The sequence below is a fragment of the Austrofundulus limnaeus genome, unplaced genomic scaffold (genome assembly GCF_001266775.1).
Source record: "Austrofundulus limnaeus strain Quisiro unplaced genomic scaffold, Austrofundulus_limnaeus-1.0 Scaffold183, whole genome shotgun sequence".
Taxonomy (NCBI): Eukaryota; Metazoa; Chordata; class Actinopteri; order Cyprinodontiformes; family Rivulidae; genus Austrofundulus; species Austrofundulus limnaeus.
This window is the reverse complement of record NW_013952585.1, coordinates 853,633-862,907: the sequence shown is the minus strand read 5'-3', so window position 1 is coordinate 862,907 and position 9,275 is coordinate 853,633. Positions and strand designations below refer to the sequence as shown.

Below are 9,275 nucleotides of genomic sequence, written 5' to 3'. Positions count from 1 at the left end.
AGATAGATAGATAGATAGATAGATAGATAGATAGATAGATAGATAGATAGATAGATAGATAGATAGATAGATAGATAGATAGATAGATAGATCCTCAACACGAGTATATGGCCCTTTTAGATTGTAAAAAATGTTGCCCCGCCCACTTCCCATTAATAATCATTTTAAGTCATTTCTAAACAAACACAGGTGGTATTTTTGCTGATGTTGTTCTTTAAATGAACATATTAATCATCAGTGTGAGAACAATAATGTGCTGATTTTGTTTTGCTATTTAAATTTATTTGCTTTTGTCTGTTTTTTATGACGTTGCAGCTAGTAGCTTCATAGTGAAGTCGCTTAATAAGCAGCAATTTTGGTTTAAAACCTGCTAATTTGGAGGAAAGTTCTTTCCCAGTCTCCCACACAAGACTTGTGAGGAAAATGTTCCCATTTCCAGTACTGTGCAGAAGTCCTGCGTCACCCCTCACTTCTTTATATTTTGCTTCCAAGGAGCCAGGCTTTATTGTTTATCCCCTGCCTCTGAAAGGAAAAGCTGATCTTTTTTTGTCGCTGGCGTGTGTGTTTCTTTGTGTTTCTTGGCAAATTATTGAATGAACCACCGGGTAGATTTTACTGAAACTCCTAGAAAATATTCACTGGATGTAACCACAGCTAAACGACATTAACGACAAAAGAAATAAGTCTTACTGAGTTTGAGTTTGATGTGTGGGTCTAACACGTCCAGTCAGATCTCACATGAGATCTATAACTTTACCTGCTTCTTACTTTCTGGGTCACAAAGACCCGGGCCCTTTACTCCAGCAGTCACTGTGCCAGAGGCTGGGGGGTCCATCACAGAGACACATATAGAATTAAATGACACAAACAGTTATTCACACTCTCACTCACAGTTTACTTACCAGCTCTCCTAACATGCATGGTTTTGGTCTGTGGGGGGGAAACCAGAGTACCCAGGGGAAATATTTGATGAGATTGTCTCATTAAATACCAAAGAAAGCACAGTTTGATAGATAAAATAACATTTTAGCTCCAACAATGATTCCCAGAGAGCTGACATTTTTGACAAACAGTTGAAGGTTGATGCATCTCTCAGTTTGGCTCCTCGAATGGTGATTTAAAGTTCTGAACAGCGGTAAACTCAAATACCTTATTTTAATGTAAACACAAACAAACATTAACACTTTCTCCCTCTCCCTCTGTTTTCGTGTCATACAGAAGTGCTGCTGGCTGATGTTCACTCAAGAAACACTAATCACATCCGGCTGCTATCAACCCCAGACACCTGATACGGACCTCTTATTTTATGAACAATGGGTCTGAGCTGTCACAATATGCCATGTTGTGCAGTCTGCAGAAAAGAGATAACACACATTTTTCTCCCTCCCCTCTTCACAGTCCGGTGTCCCCGCAGGGCTTTTCACATCTGACTCTTGTGAACTTGCAGTGCTTCTGACAAGAGTTACGTGTCTGCAGGAACACATGCTACACACATTGTGAGATGGTGAAGAAGGTGCCAACATTTAGTGCAAAGACGAGCTTTTGAAAAGGTGTAGAGTTTCACGTGTCGGGTGACAGAGTCAGAAACATACTTTTGGTTAGTGGTTAATTTTTTAATTTTTTTATTTTTTATAATTTTTTGCTATAAGGCTGGTAAAACTATCAGAGGAGTGTCTGGAGGTATATGTGAACCTGTGACCCTATAAGGTCAAAGCCACTAACTTTGATCAGGACTTCCTGTTGACTGCTGACACACAACACATCAAATTACTGCATCCGTCACATGTTTTATGTCAAGTTGTGCAAAATTAAGTACAATAAAACCATTTTTAACATATAAGCTTGATCAGGTAGAAAATAACTCGTGTTATTGTGGAGCTGCTTGTCTTGAACAACTAACCAGCAAATTTAAATATCCCAGAAATTGATTTTCTGCTGCCCCCTGCTGGTGATTCTGCAGAAATACAAGAAGACGTTTCACACAAAACACCCAATTGAATTTACAACTGGTTCTTTTTTTTATTAATTAATTAATCAATTAATTTTTGTAGATTTTGTCATGAATATTATTCAGATGTTGAAAGCAGAAAAACAGAGTAGATGTGTAGGAATGAGAGGGCTCGCAGGTGGAACAGTGATGCTACAAGGATTTCTCCTGAAGAGGGACCATCCAAAACAAAGAGATCAGAGTATCTTATAGTATTAACTCAAACTCCACCTCAGAGCTAGGTAAAGTGGTAAAACAGCAACTGTGATTCCAATTGTTATGCTTAAACCAAAAGACACAACTGGACTAAACTAAAGAACGCAGTCGATTGAGTTTTCACACAACATATTATAGGGTAACAACTCCTGAAACCTGAATTACATTAAAAAGTTTCAGCAGAAGAATGTTCCTTTTATTTATCAACAAAAAAAAATATTTTTTTTTACAAATGTGCTGTTCAGCTTTTTTAGTTTCCCACCAATTTCATACAATCTATATTTTGAACACTAGGTGGTGCTGTTGACTCAAAAAAAATCACATTTTAAAATCCCCAACTCAAGTCTGTTGTTTAACCATTTATTTACCTGTTTGTCTTGATAATTGGGTGTCAGATTAAAACAGTGAACACATTCACTTGGATATCATTTTAACTTCTATTGCTGTGTGTACATGTGTTTTATCTGTCATTGTTGCTGTTTTCTGTCTGTTAGTCCACACAAACAATGAAATCGTAGAGTTTATTACTTATAAATTTAACATCAAAGTATCAAAGCCCAATTATACAATAACTTTGGCATGTTCGCATAGTTTGGACCTAAACAAGAGCTCCAGGTTGCATTTCAAAATAAGAGCAACATCAGTAGTGGTTTTTATTTTACCCCCCGAGACATTTAGAAATAGGGAGAACTAAATGCTTGGTTTTAATGATACATTGTGGTTTAATTAAAAAAATACAAAAGCAGTTTTGGTTGCTAAATTAATGTGAAATTAGTTAAAGTCAAAAGTGAAAGAAAAACGTGCACTTTGCATTTCATGACAGAAACAACAAAAAGGGGAGGAAATAAGACGTGATTCTCCATTGGCTCCGTGTTACATCGATCAACCCCACGTTGCACTCTGATTGGTTAGGTTGTCGCCCCTCCCCCTCCATCGCGAGCTGTCACATTATGCCTCTTCCTGGTGTGATTGTTGCTGCATCTAAAATGGCAAATTTTCGAGCAAGAACTGTCTCGTTTAGGAACACTACTGTGAAAGAATAAGCGACGCATCGCAAGAGGAGACACCGGAGAGCGGGTGGTAGCTGTCACGAGCGGTGTGTTAGCACTCTCGTCACGCTACGCACCTCTCTTTCCCCCCACTGTGCTAGCTGGTTAGCTCAGATAGTAAATATTAGCTGCTCGGGGAAAGGCTTGCTCGTTATAGATCGTTAAAATGGCCACAATGGAGAAACTCATGAAGGCCTTTGAGTCTCTGAAGTCGTTTCAGCAGCAGCAGGGACCACCGACGGCAGAGGAGCTTGTGCAAAAGCAGTAAGTAGATTTTGGCTATTAGCCGCTAGCTTAGCACAGCTTGTAGCGATGTCAGTGCGTCTTGAGATAACTTGAAGCTAGTTATACCAGTAAACCCCTCGCGGCTGAGCTTATATTTGTCAGCTATTTAAGTATTTCTGATTTAACTCTACGTTAACCAAATTGCTAGCTGGACAAACCCGTTTCATTGAGACTCACAGCAGTGTAAAGGACCAATTTAAAGCATATTTGCTCTGGTACTCTTAATTAACCGAGGTGTTGAGTATCTAAACAATATATTTTAGGTCTCTTTCTATGTGTATTTGTGTTGCAGCAGACCTGTGGAGGGTGTAGTAGGCAGGCTCATTCATTCCAGTGATGTAATGGCACCATGTTGATGTGTTTCCTCAGTCTTAAAATACTAAATAACTTTTATGTAGCCATACATCTTCATAAAGCCATAGATGTTTACGTTTCACAGCTTGTTTGATAGTTACTTTTGATAACTTTAATTTATGTTTATTTTCTGCTGGCAGGCTATTCGTTTTTTTAATTGACTTGTGTGTGTTTAACTATGTTTTGATTTTGAGTTACTATTAAAAAAATCACTGCCGTTGGCAGACTCAGTTTCCTAAATGCTGCTTTTTTAATCTTTCTCCATGCCGTTCACATTTTCATCTCCTGATATTTCCACAGGAAAAAAGAGCAAGCTGCAACAAAGAAGGACAGGGTGACCCACTGCTTGACAATATGTGAAAACATTGTGGCTCAGTCTCTGAGGTAGGCCACGATACTTGAACTAAAGCTTATTTCTGTTTTTTATTTGTCCAGTTTTATGTATATTGTCATCACTTGCATGAAACCCTAAATCTTGTACAGTGAAAAGATTTTGAGATGCAGAACAAGTACTCTCCAACCAAAGTTTTTTGTTTTCTGACGTTTGCATTTGTACATACTCTTGTCAGTAATTAATATGACAGATTGTTATGAAGTGAATATATGTGCATCAAACTAAAATCAGAGCTTTTCTGTGAAGCTGCAGAGATGTTAAACTGACTGAGCATACAGATGTTACAGAAAACTAGCCACATGTGCTTGAAAGGATCGGGCGGTTTATTATTTTTTTGGGGACTCTGAAATAGTTAAGTGAAACAACTCTGTTTTGATGTCGTTTTATAAATTTATGGCAAATATAATTAAGTGGAAATGTGTGTTAATGTCTAAAAATGTCAAACTTTTGATCTCATTGGTCCTGGAAACAGAACATCTCCAGAGTTTCAGAAGCTGCTTGGGATTGCCATGGAGATGTTCCTTCTCTGCAGTGATGACAGTGAATCGGACGTCCGGATGGTCGCAGACGAGTGCCTCAACAAAATCATCAAAGTGAGTTAGAACTCAGTTTTTAATTGTTACCTTCAATTTTTGTCTGGATTTTTATCTTGGTTGGTTGGTTGTTGTAGATTTGTTGTGTTTATGTTCAAGTTAACCTTGTTTTTAGTCAGCATCAGACACATTTTGATAAGGTTTATTTGACTTTGTTCTGAAGGCGCTGATGGACTCGAACCTGCCTAGACTGCAGCTGGAGCTGTACAAAGAGATTAAAAAGGTAATAAATACGATATTTAGTTGTCTTTTTGCAGTACACTAGAAGTACTAAAGATTCAAATTTTTTATTTTGTATTTATCATGGTTTTGCACCTCTCAACAGAACGGTGCCTCGCGGAGTTTAAGAGCAGCTTTGTGGAGGTTTGCTGAGCTCGCCCATCTTATCCGACCTCAGAAATGCAGGTAAATGTCTATTTTTAAATCTAATTTGCTAAATAAATGTGTTCTAGATAAAAACATCACAACCTGACAATGTTTCAACAGTTATTTCTCTCATCTGTCTTTCCCTGCTCGTGATTTAGGCCTTATCTGGTCAACCTGCTGCCGTGCCTCACCAGAATCACCAAGCGGCAGGAGGAAACGGTGCAGGAGACGCTGGCTGCAGCCATGCCCAAAATTATGGCAGCCTTGGGACATTTTGCTAATGATGGCGAGGTTAAGGTACTCCGTCCTTCCCTTCTGTTCTTTTAGTTAATTTTTTTGTGGGATCTGTCGTTTGTGAGGACAACTTGACCCGTGTTAGTGCAGCCTGAAGGCAATGTTTCATTTTTTGGCTTTGAACTTTTTTTTTCCCTCAAGGTGCTGCTGAAGTCATTTGTTGCCAACTTGAAGTCCAGCTCCCCCACCATCCGACGCACAGCAGCCAGCTCGGCCGTCAGCGTGTGCCAACACTCCAGACGCACGAGCTACTTCTACACCTGGCTCCTTAATGTGCTGCTGGGTAGGTTACATGAAGGACCCACTGTCACAGTCCATACATGTGATCACCAGAAATACCATAATAATGTCATTTGATGTTGAAGACAGGTTTAACAACAACACGAGCCAAAACAAGGAAGTACAATTCATTTATCATTTCCCAGGCCTGCTGGTTCCAGTGGACGATGAACACCCCAGCCACCTAATCCTGGGGGTGTTGTTAACTCTTCGCTACCTGATGCCTCTGCTGCAGCACCAAGTCAACACCTCCAGCCTCAAAGGAAGCTTTGGAGTCATGCGGAAGGAGGCTGATGTACAGCCAACACCTGAGCAGCTGCTGCAGGTGAGAGTGAACGTATGCGTCAGGGTTATTATAGTTCACTAAAACTAACTAAATAACGAAAACCGAACATGAAAAAAACATTTTAGTTAACTAAAATAAAAAAACTAATAAAATGAAAAAAAAAAGATAACTAACTAAAACTATATAATGTTTTTACAAAACTAAAACTAACTGAAATTATAGATAGAATATCCTTCGTTTTAGTGTTTGTCAATTTATTTTGAGCCATGTGGATCTTTTTTATTTTTTATTTTTTTAATTGAGTAGTTTCACATTAGCTGTGGTCTGTAACAACACTTGTTTACGATCTGCTGCTCAGCATCGTCTGCTAAATGATGACAGTAAAAGTTTGGAGAAAGCTGCAAAGTCCACTTTGGGATTTCTTTAAATATGACTGAGAAAAATCAAAGCAAGTGTCTTGTAGTGGAAACAGGTGATAAAACAGGTGGAAAACTTCTCAAGAGAAAAACTGCATGAATCAAACTCACACAAGATGCTAACTATGACTATCTTGACACGCTAGCCTTTCTCAGTAGCTCCCATGAAAAACAAGCAACAGGTAGCAGCAGGTTGGAGACAACTATTGTCTTTGTCCTAAAATAATCTCCCAAGACCTTAGTTAGCAAAATTGAGTTACGCAATTATTTTAGGAAGGTGTCTCTATAATGGACTGCTTTCACTAGCGACCAAATAGCTGCTGGTTAGTTAACTCACAGGAACATCACAAGCTGGAGGTTGCATTGACAAATATGTTTATTCAAACTATAAAAAAAATACTAGAACTAATAAAAACTAAACTAAAACTAAGCATTAAAAATGCAATAATAACTAATAAAAACTATCAAATCCACTGTAGAAACGAATTAAAACTAACTGAATTAAAATAAGAAAAGTTACTATGAAATAAAACTAAACTATAATGAAAAATCCAAAACGATTATAACCTTGGAATGCACATCAGATTCTTGGTTTCCAAGCATTTGGACTGCACGTTGAATGATTTGTATGTGTTTGAAGGTTTACGAGCTGACCCTAAACTACACACAGCACTGGGATCACAACGTGGTGACGGCTGCCATGGAGCTGCTGCAGCAGATGTTTCGGACCCCTCCGCCGGAGCTCCTGCACATGCTCATCACAGCCGGCAGCATTCCACACGCCACCGTGTTCCGTCAGGACACGGAGAGCCGCGCTCGCTCCGGCAGCATCCTCGAGCTCATCGGTAATCTTGTAAATCAATTAGGACAGGTGGTTTAAAGCTTGTCATCCCTCTGGGGCTTAGCGATGAAGGCTGTAACATATTTCTCTGCTCACCCACTGCTTGGCAGGCTCCAGTGAGTCTGTTTTCACACAAACGGCACACATACTAATCTAATCAAACTGTCAGGTTTTCACTCTGATTTCTGCTTTGGTCAGTATTCATGGCATTGTCTTTGCTCTTTAACTCATTCCCCTTTTGTTTGTATATAATTATCTTTGTTTCCTGCAAGTCTTCATTAGCTTCTGCTGCTTTTCTCTCTCTCACACCTCGTGGTTCTACTTCCTGTTTTCCTGCCATTTGCAGCGGGGGGAGGGTCTTCCTGCAGTCCACTGCTTCTCAGGAAACAGAGAGGTGACTAGTCTGTTTATGTCCTGCTCACCTCGAGCCACTTCCTGTAGTTTAATCCTGGCCCTGGGCTAACTAGACCAGGGGTGGACAATCATGGTCCTGGAGGGCCGCAGCCACATATTTTACATTTTTCCCTGCTCCAACACATCTGATTCAGTCACTGAACTACCTCTTCCAAGTTCTGCAGTACGGAGGACCAACACTGGCATAATTAGAAATAAAAGCAGAAATGGATAAATGAACCTTTAAATAAATAATTACATTTAAAATCCACCAAATAAATTAAAAAGGAGAACTTTACCTCATGTTTTATAATTTAATTAAGTTAGAAATAGTAAGAAATTTAAATTAGAAATTAAAATTAAAATTTTTATGTTTTTTAATATATATTTTACATAGTTTTCCTTTTACTTGTACATGCATTTGTGTCTCTTGAATGCTTAAATTGAACTATTTTTATAATTTTGTCCAACAAGTCTTTTTATTTCCAAGTGTTTCATGCTTGTGCTGCCGCAGTTTAGCTTAAAGTTTAGTTAAAAATAAATGCACAGGTAATGTTTTCCTCCTGGCCTTTGCTTTAAACTAAACTTTTGGCTAAACTGAGGCAGCACAAGTATGCAACACATAGAAATAAAAATAATTAAGTATTAACATTTAAGACAAACAAAAGCATGTACAAGTAAAAGGAAAAACAATTAAAGGAGACCAATTATGGGTCCTAGAAATTTTTATGGTATGTCTGTGGGCTATCAAGACCATTTTCATTCAATTTAATGCACAAAATAATTCTCAGATAATAAAATTTCCTATTTTCTAGTTCTGCCTGCTCTGACTTCCGTTCAGAAGAGCTGTTTATGTTAATGAGCTCTGTTGGTAACGCCCTCCAAAAATCTGTTAACCCCACCCTCCAAATCCAGTGTTAGCATGGCTAATAATAGCAGAAGCTCCGTTGTACAACTGTGTACCCTGAGTGAGACCCAGAGGCAGAGTCGTGGTCGCAGCTTCTTTTTTTTTCTCTCCCTCCTCTGCTCTGCGCTCACTCTGCATGCTGTTACCAGAGCAGGGAGCAGCAGYGGTCAAAATACCTCAGAAACTCGAACAAATAGGCTTTAACAAGGCTTTAATAAGCTAAACAATAGAGGTACATGAGAAAACGTGTTTACAACGAACGAAAATAAATAGATAATTAAATTGTGTCCATGCCAGTCTCAAACCCTGGTCTCCCGCTCTCTGGTCCAACACTCTACCCATTGCCCTATTTGAGGCTTGTTGTGAAATGAGCTGCACATTACACAACAACACGGTGACGGCTTTTTATACTGAGGTGGAGTCTCACCTGGGGGTTGCTAGATAAGGGGCTGAACGCAGGTTCTGGTGGGTTGTCGTACGGCTTGTGACATCACAAAATTAAGTAAGTACAAAACTCGTCTTTAATATACAGTGGTTTGCAAAAGTATTCATACCCCTTGAACTTTTCCATATTTTGTCACATTACAACCACAAACATAAATATATTTCACTGGA

The 9,275-nt window shown here is 38.9% G+C and overlaps 1 protein-coding gene across 6 annotated transcripts in view; it reads left to right on the top strand.

Moving 5' to 3' along the window:
- The first annotated feature begins 3,129 nt into the window (after nt 1–3,129).
- Nucleotides 3,130–9,275, top strand: part of htt (huntingtin) — a 43,038-nt gene continuing 36,892 nt past the window's right edge. For 2 of the 6 annotated variants that reach the window (XM_014018111.1, XM_014018108.1), the window contains exons 1-10: nt 3,130–3,516; nt 4,192–4,275; nt 4,758–4,878; nt 5,042–5,101; nt 5,204–5,283; nt 5,403–5,541; nt 5,680–5,821; nt 5,964–6,142; nt 7,160–7,364; nt 7,707–7,754. In XM_014018111.1, coding sequence (XP_013873565.1) covers nt 3,419–3,516; nt 4,192–4,275; nt 4,758–4,878; nt 5,042–5,101; nt 5,204–5,283; nt 5,403–5,541; nt 5,680–5,821; nt 5,964–6,142; nt 7,160–7,364; nt 7,707–7,754 — 1,156 coding nt within the window. In that variant the 5' untranslated portion in view covers nt 3,130–3,418. The remainder of the gene's footprint in view (nt 3,517–4,191; nt 4,276–4,757; nt 4,879–5,041; nt 5,102–5,203; nt 5,284–5,402; nt 5,542–5,679; nt 5,822–5,963; nt 6,143–7,159; nt 7,365–7,706; nt 7,755–9,275) is intronic. The other 4 variants (XM_014018113.1, XM_014018109.1, XM_014018114.1 and 1 more) reach the window with 2 other exon arrangements.